The sequence below is a fragment of the Sarcophilus harrisii genome, chromosome 1 (genome assembly GCF_902635505.1).
Source record: "Sarcophilus harrisii chromosome 1, mSarHar1.11, whole genome shotgun sequence".
Classification (NCBI taxonomy): domain Eukaryota; kingdom Metazoa; phylum Chordata; class Mammalia; order Dasyuromorphia; family Dasyuridae; genus Sarcophilus; species Sarcophilus harrisii.
The window spans coordinates 161,150,954-161,169,097 of NC_045426.1; the positions used below are offsets into that span (position 1 = coordinate 161,150,954).

The 18,144-nt window shown below is 37.2% G+C and overlaps 1 protein-coding gene across 8 annotated transcripts in view; it reads right to left on the reverse strand.

The window, feature by feature from the left end:
* TENT2 (terminal nucleotidyltransferase 2) overlaps nt 1-17,903 on the reverse strand; it is a 74,170-nt gene extending 56,267 nt beyond the window's left edge. For 5 of the 8 annotated variants that reach the window (XM_031966026.1, XM_031966041.1, XM_031966033.1 and 2 more), the window contains exons 1-4: nt 5,832-5,858; nt 3,493-3,678; nt 2,727-2,843; nt 1,443-1,695 (exon numbers count right to left, since the gene is read on the reverse strand). In XM_031966026.1, coding sequence (XP_031821886.1) covers nt 1,443-1,695; nt 2,727-2,843; nt 3,493-3,641 — 519 coding nt within the window. In that variant the 5' untranslated portion in view covers nt 3,642-3,678; nt 5,832-5,858. Of the gene's footprint in view, nt 1-1,442; nt 1,696-2,726; nt 2,844-3,492; nt 3,679-5,831; nt 5,859-7,081; nt 7,155-17,074; nt 17,226-17,865 lie in introns of those variants that run through there. The other 3 variants (XM_031966058.1, XM_031966049.1, XM_031966060.1) reach the window with 3 other exon arrangements.
* Nucleotides 17,904-18,144: the final 241 nt, after the last annotated feature.

An 18,144-nucleotide genomic window follows, 5' to 3' on the forward strand; every position in this document is an offset into this window, starting at 1 on the left:
TATCTGTTGATGAATTAAAAAATATCTGCTTTGGAAATATAACTAAGATTAGCGGTCTTTAAGTATTTTTGCATAAATGTTTCTAATAGACAATTGTTATATAACAATTGTCTATTAGAACTGTTGTTATAATTGTTGTTATATAACAATTGTCTATTAGAAACATTTATGCAAAAATACTTAAAGAACACTAATGAATATTATGTAAAAAAAAAAAAATCCATTTAAAATTACACCTACCCACAAATATATTCAGTTCACAATGACCTAAGTTTCTGGACTACTAGAATATACATCTACTAGCCCAGGCTTTAAAGGTAGAGAGAGATCAAGTCTTTTCTACTACTACTACTAGACTAGTGTCTAGTACATTGCCTAAAACACATACTTAAATTGTCAAGTGAATGAACAAAAGTAATATAAAAAGAACTCTCATATCCATCTACCAAAGCATAAAACTAGTTTGTGCAATGTGCCAACTTATTTAAAAGGTAAGGAGAAATCAAGAAAGGAGAACAAAGTAAGTCCTTTAGAACACCCTAAATTTGTCATTTCTATTTTGAGTCTTTCTTCTTCTTGCTGCTTTTCATCCTATTTTTCCTGGCAAGCAAAGACGGAAGAGGATACAATTCCAAGAATCTTAGTTAAGAACTGGGGCAAGTTCAAAACTATATGAAAATTAAATTTAAGTCCACAACAGGCCAAGGAATAAAATTATGTAATGAATTTTTTTTCCTGATTGCCTGGTATTTTTAAAGTTTAACTGAATATGGAACATGTACATATGCTTCTAAATTTGGATGCTTAAAATTTTCTTCCATATTGATAAGAGTTATTTTCCAAAAATACTAATTTAAATAGTTTTGTTTCATTTAAATGTTATTTGGCACAGAACATATTGGATACATCCTATTTTTCCTAAATCTAGTTTTGTCACATCTTAGTATGTGTTCACTTTCTCAGTAATTTTGCTGAGTCACCAAAAAACAAAAAATTTCTAAATCCTTTGATAAAAAGATAAGTGACTTTATAAATCATTACAAAAGACACTTAAAGCTACTTTAAACTTCTTTCATATTTAAAAGATAAGATTCAAGCTCAATGAATAAAAAATGGACTAAGGAATTAATTACTTTGAATTCTAATCTGTGTTGTTTGTGAACCTCAGAAAATTATAAGCCAAAGGATTTTCCAGTTCAATATATAATAAAAATTGTAAAATATGTTTGTTATAAGGTACAAAAGACTAAGAAATATCAAAAATGATACATCTACTTGTTACAGAATAGTTGATTTTCCTTACATGAAAATTTCTTCTAATACATTATTAAAAACTTAAATAGACATTTACTAAACACTCACTATATATAAGGCATTTTGTTCAAAAAAAGGTAATTAAGTAAATTTTCACAAGACAAAATTGAAATGTGTATCCATGTTACCTCATCTTTGGCCACTGGAAGCGTTATTTCTCTAGGTTCTGAAAATGGTGCTTCTCGAAAGGGTGGAACGGATCTGACTAAATCTGGTACATAATATGAATGCAACAATGGTAGAGTAACTGATCCCGGTGCTGAATATCTTCTTTCATCTGATAAAGGCACTGTTTGGTTAGCTACAGTTGATTCATGGTGGGGTGAATGAAATCGCTGTCGTTTAATATCAAGGGGAACATTTTGTTCATTGCTTAATCTCCTGTTTAAAAAAAAAAAGCCATTCAATATATAGAAATTTTCTATTTAAGTTTACAATGAACTTTTCATTTATAACTATGTATGTTTTAATCAACTTGTTATATTAACAATATTATTCCTTAATTTCAAGGAATCAAACATGATGTATTTGAGTGATATGCAGACCAACCAGAAACATTTAATTTAGAAATAAAATTCACAAAATTACTTTAGAGAGAAAAGATTTATGACTAAAATTTCAATATTTATTATTGCTTTAATCTCTTTAAAAATCACTTTCTATTTCTAGTCTCCCAAATTACTTGAATTAAAGTCATTAACTTGTAGTGTGATCTTCAAGTGGATATTCAGTCTTTCTGAGGCCTCAGTTTTTTTATTTGCACAACAAAGGGATTAAAAGCACTCTAGAATTTATTTCACAAATGGAAGAAATATTAAAATTCTCAAGAAGTGTACCATCATTACAATACTATCATCCTTTCAAAAATGAGAGAAAGTTCTCATATCCACAAAAGTTAAAATAAAGCAAGGAATTGGGACTAAATTTAAGCATCAGGGATTGGTAGTTAAGTGTGATGTCCAAAATGAAAAAAAGCAGCATGATATAGTGGCAAAACATTGGACCAATTGAACCTGGTTTTAGTTCTAGCTAGGTAAACAGTTCATTGTAGAACCTCCATCAAAACCAATTTCTCTGGGCCTCAGTTTTCTTATTTATAAAATGTAGAATAGGAAGCATGTGGAACTAAAGAATGTAAGGTCAAAGCCCTTCCTCTTAAAACAAAAATTCTAAGTTTTCTAAACCAAGTCATAGAATTATGTATAAAATACTATTCTTTCTGTATCCTGTCCATTTGCCATTCTAGGACAGTACTCCAAATTTATTGTTTTCTCTAGTACAGGGTTCTCCCTAGTCTAAACCATTATGCAAATTGATCCCCAACTCACTGACAAACTCAGAAAATAATCAGAAATATCACTCTCATAACTAGTTTGTTAATTTTCAAAATAATTATTTTTAAAAGTACTTACTTTCTTCCTCGGAATACTGGAGAAGTTGATGTTTGTATTGGACTTCCATTTCCATAAGATAATGACTGTGCTGGGATAGGTGAAAGGTTCCCACTTAAGAGAGTTCTTGGTAGACTACTAAGGGGGGTAAAAAAGAATATTCATAGGATAATGATTAATGGCATATTCTTTTTAAAGAAAAAAAAATTCAAAAGAAGAGATCCTCTAAAGAAGAAACAAACCTGTTTATAGCTTAACAAGTCTCAAAATCAGACAGGCTGTCAAAGGTCATCTAGTACAATCTATAATGAAAATGAACACAAATCTTCTACAACATACTCAACAAGTGATCTTTTAGTCTTGGCTAAAGTTGTCTAAGGAGAAGGGATTCATTATCTCCTAAAGTAGGCCATTCAACTTTAGATAATTCTAATAGAAGTTTTTCCTTTTATCTAATCTAAATTTATTTCTTTATAATACTACCCACAGCTCCTGAAACAAAGCAGAGTACATCTAATCCCTCTTCCCTGTTAAATCTCTTCAAATATCTGAAGATAAGGGCCCAAGTCTTTCTTCTTTAGATTAAATATGTCCAATGCCCTCAAAGCTTCATATGATCTCAACCCCAGACTGCCGCCTTCTAGATTTTTCTAGCTTTATCAATTGACTTTCCTAAAATGTAGCACCCAGAATTGAACCCAAGATTTGGTCGCAAGAGGGCACAATAAAGGAAATACTTTTTAGCCCCAAAAGATTTTGTCAAAATTCAAAAAGCCATTATACTTACTCTACATTTTGACAGCTGAACTGGGCATCTATGATCTGCTGGTGAGAAAGAGTCGGGGACAAATTGAGGGGAAGTTTGAAGAAATTATTTGGCTGCTGATACTTTGGATGAAAGGGTGGACGACCCAAGTTCGAGGAATTTGGGAACATGCTCTTGTTCACTATAAGTGAACATGGAATTTGGTACCTAAAAAAAAAAATTACAATTTTTTTTCTGTCAATTAAAAAAAATCTTTACATAATATGCAAATCTTACAGTATATAGAACTGATTGTAAATTTTAAAATACTGATAGCTAAACTAAACGTCTAGTATCTTACAAATATAATTTGTGTAAGATGCTTTGGTTATTACTGGGTCTTCATTTTAATTTATCAAGTTATATAAAAAGAGGAGATAGTTCACAGATGTAATAAGAGAAAGGGAAAACAGGTAAATAATCACTGTGCTACCCACAGAACATTAAAAAAAAAAACCCCACAAAGGATTATCTCCAGCATACTAAGCAAATCCTTAGTGAAAGATTTAACAATAATATGAACAGGAGAAATACATATGAATTGTAGCTATGATGTGTACCATTTTAGGGAATCTGAGATCAGAAATCTACTTAAGTATTAAGTATTAAATATTAAATGAATCATATATCAAATGATAAACATTTCTACCCTCAATAGAGTATATTTGAAAAACCAAGTCTTTTATCAAGTAAAATCTAGGATCAAGAAAAAAAGTCAACTGAAATAAAAACATTTTGCCTTTATTCAGTCTATTTTATTTATAAATATATCCCTAATATACATTATCTCATGCACATTATCATACTATGCACACAATCTTAGAGAATTGATAAAAACAGGAGAGTAATTCAGTACAATGATACCCAAATATGAGTTGTGAAAATGAGAAGTTCCTCTAAATAATATATACAAACTGTTTTCTCTTTTCTCAATACCATACTATATAACTATATATCAGGTATAGCTCAAAATTCACACCACAATACAGTATGCTACAATGTATAACAGTAGATATATACTACAATGCCTTTCCACTATCATGTCCTAGTTACCCAGACAACCTCCATTGCAGAAATGAAGCATCAGGACACATATCCCAAGAAAGGAAGTCAGCAGCTACCTAGCTTAGTCAAGTGAAATAAGGCTTCGAAGCGTGACTTGACTTAACCAGGATTCAGTACCGTCAGCTCTTCTGCCTCAGCAAAGAATGGACAGGTAATACAAACTAGAAGAAATTCCAAAAGATTGACTACAAGTACACCTTCCAACTCCTTTGCCAGCCATTGTTATCTGGCTCAATACTGAACCTGTTTATGTCCTACACAATGAAACTTTTGGTCTATATGTATTGATGGTAAACAATCAAATATAGTTCAGTATAATGAATGATACCCTTACAGCCAATTCTGCTGTAACATGTATTCCATACTATATAGAAATGCTTTTAGATTTGAATTGATAGATTCATAAATTCATTTCTATCAACTAAAACTCCATTCATTTTAGCAATAACTATACATAGTTTTATTTTTTTCTTCTGAACCTATCAGCCATTACAAAATATTCTAAAGTTTTATATAGATCTAAAGCAAATCCTGTATCACAGGATTTGCAACTGGATGGGATCTCAACATTAGCATTAGTATTGAGGCGAAGCTGATAAGACTGCAGGCTAGAACCTCAAATAAGCCTCCTCCCACTATAATGATCCTGGTTCCAACACACCACTCACCACTAACTCTTGCCCTGACAGATGGCAGTATCAAGGATTGGACTCTATATACTGTTCCTCCATCTGCCCACTTTTTCTTGGGAACTGAATAAGCAAAATCATCTTTAGCTTTTTTCTCATGAAGTGACTATCTTCTCTTTCACAGTTTCACTTTTAAAAGACTAAATGTACGATTCTTAGGCCCAAGCTGCCTTCTCTGATCATCCCTTGCTCCTGGTCCATGCTCAACCCCATCCCTATCCTATCCTTCTCTATCTTTCCAATACAGCCTTGCAACAGCCTATTGTTGGAAAATTATACTTCATATTAGACACATACCCTCACTTTCCCACAGAAATAATGTTCTAGATTTTATTTATTTATTCTCCCCTCCCTGACACTCCATAAAAGATAAGTTTCTCAAGGATAAGAAATTTGGCTTAATGCCTGGCATAGTAAGCACTTAATAAATGCTTATTGAATGGAAATAAATTTTAGTACAATTCTCTCATTGGAGAGATGAGTCAAAGAAGGTGAATCTAAGTCCTCTGACTGTAAATTCAGTGTTCTTCCCTCTGTACCACATACCTGACTCAAATTTCAACTTACCTCTTAATCCAGACCAGGAGTTCAAAGCTGAAAAGGGTTTAAGAGATATTCTGTTACTTAAGTAACATCAAAAGAACTAATTACCCAGTCAATCAATGACACGCCCAAGTACAACAACATTCCCAAAAGACTGGCTGACTCCATAGCCACTATTTCATTCTAATGAAGGTATACTATTACTGTAGTCCGTATTCCAAACCCCCAGAAAATCCCGAGATATCATTTTCTCCAAACCTGAGAATATAAACTCCATACTCTTCTATCAAGTTAAAAACCAAAAAAGGCTTTGTGGAATAGATACAGTATCATGCCCAGGATATAGTCACTAGCATTCCAAGGCCAGCTGACGAGTAACTTTAGGAAAGGCATGGCATCCCTAGCTATAACTAAAGAGCTTAAACAACACCAAGTCAAAACATGAACCCCCCAAGTCCTTTTTTTGAAGCATTTAATTAAAGTGATTTTAGAGAAAAGCAAAATGACAAGTGAACATTTAAAACCAAAATCATAAGAATTTGTTTTTGTTTTGTTTAAAGGCATGTTTGAAAAATGTAGTTTCACATAACACTAAGTACAAGAACAGTACACTGGGATTGTAAGTTTCGGTTTCCTTTATTCAGCTAAGTAAAAAAAGAACTCAGTGGTTACTTTGTATTCAATTTATTTGGATTATTCAATTCATTTCCAATTACTTAATTTATACTCGATATTCTTCAAGAGTACTGAATCACTTTGTAGCCAATACTCCCAAAAACAAAGAAAAGGTTTGAAAGGGAATAATTAAGGAACCAAAACAATCATCAAATACAAGCGCCACCCTTCCGGTCAAGGGGCCAAAAGATAAAGAGTCTTCACCTCAGGGCAGGAATCTCATATAAGTGGGAGGGACGAGTACGTGATTTATTAAGTGTCGCCCATCCGACGAGACACACCAAAGAGTGGAGCTCATTTTTGCACGGACACAAGCCTCAACAAGCACAACCTGCAAGCTCTCCATCTCAGAAATGCAATTCTCCAAACCAAGCCCTTCCGAGCCGCAACCCTTCAGGTCCTGCGGCTCGGAGTCGCTTTCTACACCCGCTGGAGGAGGAAGAGGAGGAGCCTGGGCGAGAAACCAGGCCTGGGGCTTGGGGAGGGGAAAGCTGAGGTACAAAGTCCAGGGGCCCCCGGAGGAGCCCGTGAGCCGGACCCGGGAAGTCGGGAGCCCGGGCCCCAGCCCGCAGCCCGCCCTGCCCTGCTCGGACACTCACAGCAGTCTTCGGGAAAGTGAATAGTCACCGGCACCAGCCGCCCTGGGACCCTTGGAGGTCGGAGGAGAGACGACGGCGGCAGCGGGGGAGGCTGCGGCTGCGGCTGCGACGAGCGGGGTCCCGGCTCCACCCGGGGCAGCTGGGCCGAGGCTCCAGCCCTTACGGTTCGTTCGTTCTGCCGGGGCCCCGAAGAGCTTCGATTCTGCTTGCTCCAAGATGAAACGAGGGACGAGAGAAAAGAGGTGGAAAAGGACAAAGTGGGAGCCACACAAAAGGAAGGGGCGGAGGGCGGGGAAGCGGTCGCGGCAAAGCTGAGCGCGGAGCGCCGGGTACGGGGACTGGCCTTGTCAGACACACCCGGAAGCCGGCGGCGACCCGGAAGGGAACCCTCAGAAAAAAGGGAGCACCCGGAAAGGACCGGGAGGTCGCGCGCCCGTTCCCGGCTCCTCAGCCAAGTTCGGCTACAATCTGCGCATGTGAAGGACGAGCAGCACCTACAGGAGGCTGGTTTGGGATCGCGCACGGGTCTTGGAGCCTTCTGCGGCTGCGCGGAAACTGAGCCCGGGGTCGGGGAAGAAACCGGGGCTGACGGTAGGGGAGGGGATCGATTGCGGGCGTTGGCTTTCTTAGCGCCCCGAGGGGAAAGTTTTTGCACCCAACCCTGCTTCTGGTTGCCGCGAAACCGAGATTTTAAAGGACTTATTCTTTCCTGGAAGATTTGGAGAGGCTCTCCGACTTCCATCTCCATGGACACTGCCGCCCCTGCCTTTGAGCTGGAGCGTCACCAAAGAGTCTTTGTGCCCTACGCCCGGCCTTTGGAGGCCCCGCAGCCGCCCGGAGCACGCCCCCCCCCCCCCCCCCCCCCCACCTACACTATCTAACCGCAGGTTTCACGGGTGGCTGGTGATTCAGGTGTTAATTTCTTTTCCCTTGCCTTGAAACCGCCATCTCTTACTTGATAGGACTTCTTATTAAATTCCCTACTTCTGGTTGGCCTCGGAATCTTGTTCTGGGAAAACGATCTCTGAGCAGAGAGGGGGAGGAGGAGAGAGAGACTAACCCACTCAGTTATCCAAGGATGCAAGACAGTATATCCGCTTTCCCTTAAAAAAATAAAATAAAGCATTTGCCAGCCTCTCTGCTAAGGGATGGGGATGCAAAAAAGGGCAAAGAATTAGATCTCCAATCAAGATCAAAGAATTGGTAGTGTTACGCCACAGTTGTCTTTTAGTGTCCTGACTCAGCTTTCCTAATTATCCTGACCTAGTCCTGCCTTGTTCTGCTTCCATTTATAATTGTCTGCTCAAATCTCTGCCTTCTAGGAGCTTTACATTCTTCTTTCTTTAGAAGTGACTGCAGATAGAGGGTGGCTCCAGGATTTACCAGTGGAAGGCTCAATGCAGTACTTGATGGATTTTGAGATCAAGTGACCACGGACAGGAGACCTTCCTTGATTTCCACCCCCACTCATCAATTGCTAGTATATACTGACAGCCCCCACATAGATGCACACACAATTATCTTGTATTTACTTTGCATAGGCTGTTTTGTATATATAGACATACAAGACTGTTTACTAGAATGTAAGCTCCTTCAGACCAAGGACTTTTTAGTTTTTGTCTTTGTATTGTAAATACCCAACATAGTGCATAGCTCATAGTAATATGTTTGTTGATTGCTTTTAAATGCTCATCACCTTACTTTAATCAATCAACAAACATATTACTATGAGCTAAAGTAAGGTGATGAGCATTTAAAAGCATACTGTTGAGCCAAGCACAATGCTGAGTACCAGGGATTCAAAGAAAGACACACCCCCCCCCCAAAAAAAAAAAAGTCTCTTCTATCAGGAACTCACACTCTAATAAAAGAGATAAAACTATGCACAAACAAAATACATACAGGGTAAATTGGAGATAAATCTCAGAGGGAAGATACTAAGATTAAGGATTAGGAAAGGCTTCTTCAAGAAGATGGGCCTCTAGAGAAGGCATGAAGGGAGGTATTATAGGGCAGAGATATGAAGAGGGAGAGTGTCCAAACACGGGGAAACAGCCGGTGAAAATGGCCTTGTTGGGGTTAGGGGAGCGATCTGTGCTGTGTCTCTCTGAAAGAATTCAGAACTCGTGCCAGCTCCAAATCAAAGATATTTAATGAGGTTTATGGACTCAACTGGCTAAACTTCTTTGCTAGTAGTCTCCAAAGCAAGGCAAGGATTTTTATAAAGTAAATGGTGTTTATTTGGAATTATGCTCAAACTGCATACCCTTTGATCTAGCAGTGTTACTACTGGGGTTATATTCTAAAGAGATAATAAAGGGAAAGGGACCAATATGTGCAAAAATGTTTGTGACAGCCCAGTTTGTAGTGGCTAGAAATTGGAAATTGAATGGATACCCATCAATTGGAGAATGGCTGAATAAATTGTGGTATATGAATGTTATGGAGTATTATTGTTCTGTAAGAAATGACCAGCAGGATGAATACAGAGAGGCTTGGAGAGACTTATATGAACTGATGCTGAGTGAAATGAGCAGAACCAAGAGATCATTATACACTTCAACAACAATACTATATGAGGATGTATTCTGATGGAAGTGGAATTCTTCAACAAAGAGAACATCTAATTCAGTTCCAATTGATCAATGATAGACAGAATCAACCACATTCAGAGAAGAAGTATTGGAAAGTGACTGTGGACTACTTGCATCTTTGTTTTTCTTCCCAGGTTATTTCTACCTTCCGAATCCCATTTTTCTTGTGCAACAAGAGAACTATATGGTTCTGCACACATATATTGTATCGAGAATATACTTTAACATATATAAAACTGCTTGCCATCTAGGGGAGGAGGTGGAGGGAGGGAAGGGAAAAGTTGGAACAGAAGTGAGTGCAAGGGACAATGTAAAAATTGTTATGTTTATGTTGTCAATAAAAAAAATTTAAAAATAATAAAATAAAGTAAATGGTGCTCATTATCACAAGTTATGTAGATTTTGAGATTAGAGGGAAAGTTTGCAAACATGGGGAAGTCCCAAAGCCTTGGAATCCTGCTTTTGTTACCAGAATGCATACAGAAAAACCCACTCTGGGGGGTATTAATGTATGGTAATGATATCATAATGAGACTGCTTGCACTATGAGCTCACCAAAAGGACAGCAAAGGATAGTGCGTTCCCAGTTAGGGAAAATAACTTATGTGGTCCAACATCCTGTTCGGTATTCTTTTGATACTATTTTTTATTGGCTTTGTTATGTTTAAACTAAATGATATTGTCACAGAACATACTGACCCACTTGTTCCTCTAGTGAGACCCATGATTAAGGATTTCTGTAAGATTTGGGGCTGGGGCAATGATGGTTGGGGGCAGTAATAATGATTCCATCAGTCTAAGTTGGAAAAGTGTTTTGTATGAGGAACATCAAGGAAGCTAGCTTGTATCAGTGAATTTCAAGGATAAATGGAGGAAAGATGTAACAAAACTGGAAAGATATAAAGAGACCATATTATACAGGGCTTTAAAAAAACATGGTTTTCTGTTTGGCTCTGGAGTAAATATGGGACCATGGAGAGTTGATTAAATAGGGGGTGATGTGTCAAAGCTGAGTCAGGCAGTCAAGAGCATTAAGGGCCTACTATGTGCCAGGCACTGTACTAAGCACTGGCAGAGAAAAGGCAAAAGGCAGTTCCTGCTCTAAACTCAGTCTAATGGGGCATGAAAACAATTATGTACAAATAAGATATATCAGGGACTTGAAGGAAGACAGGAAGTAGAAATGAGGGAGAACATTCTGGATATGAGGAAAGACTGGTGAAAATGCCCAAAGCTGTCTTGTTCAAGGAATAGGAAGGAGGCTGGTGTCCTTGGATCAAAGAATTTGTAGTGTTATGCCACAGTTGTCTTTTATTGTCCTGACTCAGTTTTCCTAATTATCCTGACCTAGTCCTGCCTTGTTCTGCTTCAATTTATAATTGTCTGCTCAGTCCTGTAAAACCACCCCTCCCTCTTTATCAGAATATTTGATATGGATAAAATATCTTATGTTTTAGAATATCAGAATGCCTCTCCCCATCTCCGGAGTTCCTCCCCCCATTAAGTCATCTTATCTCCAGTGACTCACCCCACTCTGAAAGAGTCCCGTTCCCGCTCTCTGAACCCTGACTCTGCCCCTGCCTCAGTCTACCCCCTGAGTCTGAGCCATGTGTATATAGATCATTGAGAACTCACCTTGTTGGCTAGATTCTTGGAGACAATAGTCTTATTCAGCCCTGGGATCAAACTATGGATCCATTTGGTCCCAGTAAATCTCTCCCTTTTAAATAAATTATTAAAATACTCTCTAATCTATCTTGCCTCAGTTTCTCCAGCATTACAGTAGAAGGAAGAAGGATATAAAGTACTAGAAATCTAGAAAAGGAGAAAGAGGTTAGGAAGGACTCTGAATGCCAAACAGGATTTTATATTTAATTTTGGAGGTGATGAACAACTGGAGTTATTGAATAGGAGAGGTACATGGTCAGATCTTTATTTTAGGAAGATCACTTTAGCAGCTCAGTAGAAAATGAATGGGAATGAGGAGATATTTGTGTAACTAGGAGATATTAAAAGGCTATTGCAATAATCCAATTATGAGGTAATGAGAACCTTCACCAGGGTTGTGCCAATGTCTGAGGAGACTAGAAAATATATCCAAGAGATGTTACAAAGATAGAATCTACATCACTAACAACAAATTGGGTATGGGGTATGAAAGAAAGGCATCAGAAAGGAGTCAAGGTTTCTACAAACTGGCTTACAAACCTAAGTGCCTGGAAGAATCATAGTGTACTTGACAGTAACAGGGACTTTTAAAAGAAGAGCAATTTTGGAGGAAAGATAAGTTTGACTGCACATGTATAACATCAAATTGCCTTCTCAATAAGGGGGGAGGGAAAAGAGAACTCAAAATTTTTTAAAAATTGAAATTTTTATATGTAACTGGAAATGTAAAAAGAAGAAAATGAGATAAATTTTGGACATGTTGAGTTTAAGATATCTATAAGACATCCATTTTGAGATGTCTAATAGGCAGTTGAAGATATTATTCTGATGGTCATAATATAAAGGTTAGGTATTCTTTGTCCTTTATTCTAGAGGAATGCTCATTTATTCCATAATGATATCAAGGAATTGATGCCATGACATGCAAGAGAGTTGAATTTGAGTAAGGGAGGGCTATGCAATGTCACTTGCCTCACTTTCTTCTCCTGAACGATGTAGGTCCAGTAGCTAGATAGATAGATATACATGGTCCTGGATGCAGTGGGAGAGAGACTTTTTAAGATATGGTCTTTAACAAGTCTCAGTTTGACTGAGGCAACTGTCCATTCAGTGATTAAGACCATGTAAGAAATGAGACAAAGAATGACCTTTATTATGTAGTCAAAAAAAAAAAAAAAAAAAAAAAGAATCAATCTGGAAGGGGAAGACCCTTTGGATTTCTGGCCAAAACAACAGTTGCTAATCCTGGATTAAAACAAAGATTAAGTAGGCTTGACTGGGACCATTGTTGGCCAATTATTAAGAATGGTTTTCAGGGAAGAAAAGATAGAAGGAAGGAGACCAGGACAGAACCTTAGGGTACTCAAGCATAAACCAGATGAAGATCAAGTAAAAGAAAGTGAGAGAGAGCATAGGCAGATAATAAACATAAAGAGAATATTATCACAGAAAACCTAAAGAGAAAAAAAGTATAAAGGATGTGATTGACTGTAGTAAAGACTACAGAGAAGTCAAGTTTGAGAACTGATAAAATCTCATTAGATTTGGCAATTATGGAATCGTTGGTAGCTTTGGAGAGAGCAGTTTCTTTTTTTATTATTAAAGCATTATATTTTCAAAACATGTATAGATAATTTTCAGTTACACTCCCCAAACCTTGTGTTCCAAATTGTTCCCTTTCCCCCCAGATGACAAGTAATCCAATATATGTTAAACGTGCAGTTTTTCTGTACATAGTTCCACAATCAACATGCTATACAAGAAAAATCAGATCAAAAAGAAAAAAAAATGAGAAAGTTCCCACAGTCCTCCCTCTGGATGTAGATGGCTCTCATCACAAGACCATGGGAACTGGCTTGAATCACCTCATTCTTGAAAAGAACCACATCCATCAGAATTTACCATCACATAATCTTGCTGTTACCATGTATAATGTTCTTTTGGTTCTACTCACTTCACTTAGCATCAGTTCATGTAAGTCTCTCCAGGTCTCTCTGAAATCATCCTGCTGATCATTTCTTATAGAATAATATTCCATAACAATCATATACTATAACATATTCAGCCCCATTCTCCAACTGATGGACATTCACTCAAGTTTCCAATTTCTTGCCATTACAAAGAGGGCTGCCACAAACATTTTTGCACATGTGAGTCCTTTTTCCTCCTTTATGATTTCTTTGAGATACAAGCCCAGTAGAAACACTACTGGATCAAAGGTTATGCACAATTTGATAATCCTTTGGGCATAGTTGCAAATAAGCAATTTCTTTTTTATGGTTATGAACTATTCCCTCACTTAGAATGTTGACTCTCTCTAAGCACTTGCAAGACTCCCCTCCACCCCCCATTATTGTAATTGTTTCCTTTCAAACTAGGGCTAAGATAATGATGGATGTTTAGTTATCTGGACAGTTAACTTCCAATGTTGTTCCTGATTCTTTTATGTCCAGAGAAAACACTGTAAACTCTGGTTCTATGAAACTGTTAAAATTAATCAATAACACTCTTCTTTAACTCCAAGCCCTCAGCCAGAAATCTCACTTGAGCAGATGTGACAGTTTTAAAACTCTCTTCCAGAATCATTCCCCTTTATCCCCTCCCCTAACACTGCATTCAAGCAATAATACAGATCATGTAGCAGTTTGACTGACAGATTTATCATATTTTCCACTTTGTGAAACAAAGTAAAATTTTAAACATACACGAGTAAAAACCTGGAGTCATCAGGTCCAAAGTTAATGTATTCACCCCTTGAGACGTTGGAGAGGAGGAAAGAAAAAAAATACCAGATTATAGCACTGTGCAGATCATATCCCAAATATAAGCTGTGTATTGGGAGTCCCAACTGCTGGAAAATTCCTGTCTATTTCTTATAACAGCAGCTCCCCCATTTTCACCTTCCCAGCTCCTCTCACTACTTCAGTTTCTGGCTCCATAAGTCCAGAATGTGAAAAAGGAGACAGCTTCAGTCAATAGATTCCTGTCTCTTGAATCATTCTCAGAGAACTGCTCAAAAGCCTTTATAGCTTAAAAGAACAAAGACCTTTCCTCATAAACTGATAATTTTCTACTATTTCAGAATTTAAGGTTTTTACATCTGGCCTCTTATATTCTATCTGCCAAGCTTTCTGTCCCATTGTCTTTTCTTGAACTGAAAGAAGTCTCAGATCAGATGAGAATTCCTAACCAGATGGCTACTTTAATCTTTGCCAGAAAAATGCAAAGTAGATCTTAAAACTAGCAAGGACACCCACAAGGTAGCAGTTTGCTGAGAAAGAAAAAGAGACTCAAATACCAGTCATGTGAACGTATTATTCAAGCTATAAGCAAGCTCTCTTGCAAAAATGGCATTAAGCTCTGCCTTCAATTGAGTTTGCAGAAAATAGAATTATAATTTCACATAAATTAATGAGAAATGTTTTAGGTTCCATCTAGAAACAAAAATTACATTTGCCTCTGTATTTAATGCTGTGTAGTATCAAAAAACCTTTACCAAAAATGTTATTCTATGTTATGGAATATTATTGTTCTATAAGAAATGACCAACATAATGATTTCAGAGAGGCCTGGAGAGACTTACACGAACTGATGCTGAGTGAAATGAGCATAACCAGGAGATCATTTTACACGGCAATAACAAGACTTATATGATGATCAATTCTAATGGACTTGGCTCTCTTCAACAATGAGTTGATTCAAACCATTTCCATTGTCTAGTAATGAAGAGAGCCATCTACACCCAGAGAGGGGATTGTGGGAACTGAGTGTGGACCACAACATAGCATTTTCATATTCCTATTATTATTTGCTTGCATTTTAGTTTTCCTTCTTAGGTTTTTTTTTTTTCTTTCTAGATCCGATTTTTCTTGTGCAACAAAACATATAATTTAACATATTTAACATGTATTGAACTATCTGCTATCTAGGGGAGGAGGGGGGGGGGAAGGAGGGGAAAATTTGGAATAGGTTTTGCAAGGTCAATGTTGAAAAAATTACCCATGCATACGATTTGTAAATAGATATAATAATAATAATAATAAAGAAAAATAAACAAAAATGGTATTCTAATCAACATATAACAAAAAAACACTGGGAATTACATCTCTTTTACATTAATTTCCAGTAAAATTTAGTTAACATTCCCATGGAAATACATTTCATTTACTAAAGACTCATCAAGGTTCATATTTTGTGAGATTTACAGTTCATATTTTCCTGAGAATTTTCTTTTGTATCAAGGAAGCTACAGGCATTTATTGTGGCTTTTGTAATAGTCCTCCTACAAACCACTAGAGATAAAAATACAAAAGCAAAATAGTGCCTTGCCCTCAATGACTGGGCAAATAATATGCAAAAATAGGTCTTAGTAGCAAAGGGGATCTAGACCAGGGCTTCTTAAAGTTTTTATATTTATGACCCCTTTTTGACAGAAATTTCTACACAAACTCCCTCTTGAATCTGAGCAGAGATGTTTAGCACAATGTAACATAGGCAAGGGCTGCCAAAAACATTTCACATTCATTACTTGTTTGAGTTTGAATTAATTTTTGCTGGTTTTGTTCAGAAACCTTTTACTGTTAGTCAAATTTTTCATGACCCTCCCCCCTTCAATTATGCAATTCCATGTGGGGTCACCACCCACAGTTTAAGATGCTTTAATCTAGATTGGCTTCATGAAGAAGGGAACCCTTGAGTTGGGTCTTGAGGGAAACCGGTGATTTTAATAGTTGGACCTGAGAACTAAATTCCTGGCATGAAGAAATTGCCAGTGCAAAGATAGGGGGACAAAGATAACAAGCAGACCAATTTGAATGTTCTACAGATTATGCAGAGGGTAGTATTACAAGGAAAAACATTCCCACAGAGTTCTTGGGATAAATAGCTGCTGTATTATCATTTACAGAGATTTCAGAGGTTAAAACCTAGATTTTATTAAGTTTAAGCACAAATATAAAGTTCAGAAAAATAACTCTTAATCTGATTAGGGTTCTAACATTTTCAATCATGTCAGAGAGAGAAATAATTTTTGCTCATTACCTATATCAAAAAGGAGGCAACCACACATATCCTCCAAGGCGGTAAAATTTTAAAAAGAATTCTTGTAGTATGTCTTATTCTTACATGTCTTACTTAGCTAATAAGTGTCTGATACCAGATTTGGATTCACAGTCTTCCTGACTCCAGGCCTGGCCCTCTAGCTGCTATAATCACCTACATGCTCCAAAGCAGACCTAGTCTGACACTATATAAACTAGGGCAAATTACCTTTTACTACATTTAGAGAGACTAATTGAAAGGAGAGAATTACCTGTCAGAAGATGGTCACAGGTTTGGATCCTGTTGGGATCCTTCCATAATAAAGCAAATCAAGTTATTTTGAAAAACCTAGCTTCTCTTTTGGTTTATCTCAGGAAGAGCCTTCAATAAGTTTTAACATCCTGGGGCAGCTAGGTGGCATAGTGGATAGAGCACCAGCCCTGAAGTCAGGAGGATCTGAGTTCAAATTTGACCTGAGACACTTAACCCTTACTAGCTGTGTGACCCTGAGCAAGTCTTTACCTCAGCAAAGAAGGAAAAAAAATTAACATTCCATAGACAGGCTTCAGACATTTAAATAACCTAAACAAGAAATGCAACCTTCAATCCCAAATTATAAAGACTAACAAAAAGAAGTAACAAATTCTTGTGATGATAGTATCACCAGGCACTGACCAGTTAGGTCTCAGACCTGGGAGCATGGTCAAGAGATTCACATGGCTGTTTGGTGATTTTGCTTCTGGAAGTTCATGATGACTTGGAATGAAGGTCTCAACTCTTTATTGCTGAGGACATGTGTAGTCTGCACTCCCTGTTGGCAACACGGTGGATGCTTTGAGGACCTATTTCAGAAAAGCAAAATGGAGGACTGCTCTAAAATGTGTGCCAGAATTTTGTGATTGTTTCCTGATGGCTTATTACTTACCTTTTACTTGACTGCTGATCTATTCCTAAAGGGACATACAAAAGGTGCTAATCCAGTCAAATTGAGCCTTCTCTCTTGTGATAGTGATTTTTTTTAAACCTGGAATTTGTAATTTGGGAGTATGTCACCTATCAGCAGTTTGAAAGCAGTTTGGAAGTCAAATAACTAAAAAGAAATTAGCATACCAAGGGAGACTACCCACTGATAACCATTCTTTTCTATTGTACAGATTCAGTTTATATACCTTTTCAGACCCATTTAGAATACAAAGCCAATCAACACCATTCTGTGACAGGTTAAGTTAAGTTTACCAACCAATGAAGTGTTAGGTTCACATATTTGGAAGATATTTTGAAGGATAATTTGAAAAAAAGTAAAAACTATGCTACTCAACTAGAATTATTTGAAGTAGATGAGGAATCTTTGCAACACATCCATTAAAATGGAGGTTGTTAGTCATACACACTATTTCTATAATATTGTTCCACTCCTCCATGAGCAAGGAAATGTAGAGGGCCAGAACTCTAGTAAAGTATACTTGAAACAAGGATACTTACAACAAGGTGTTAACCCAGTGAAATTGATGAGATGATGGTTCTCTAGTTTACATATACTTAGTACTTAGTATGGTGATGTAATGGTTTTCTAGTTGACACATAATCAGTATGCTGTAATGATGTAATTACAATAAGGTATTTAAGGGCTGAAAGGACTGGAAATGATCATCTTCTTGGTGGCTCTCCTGCCTCATCTACTAAGATCAAGGCTGGTCCTGAGATTCTCCAGAGAGCTAGTCCTGACACTACAAGGAAAGGACTGCAGGTTGATATAAGAAA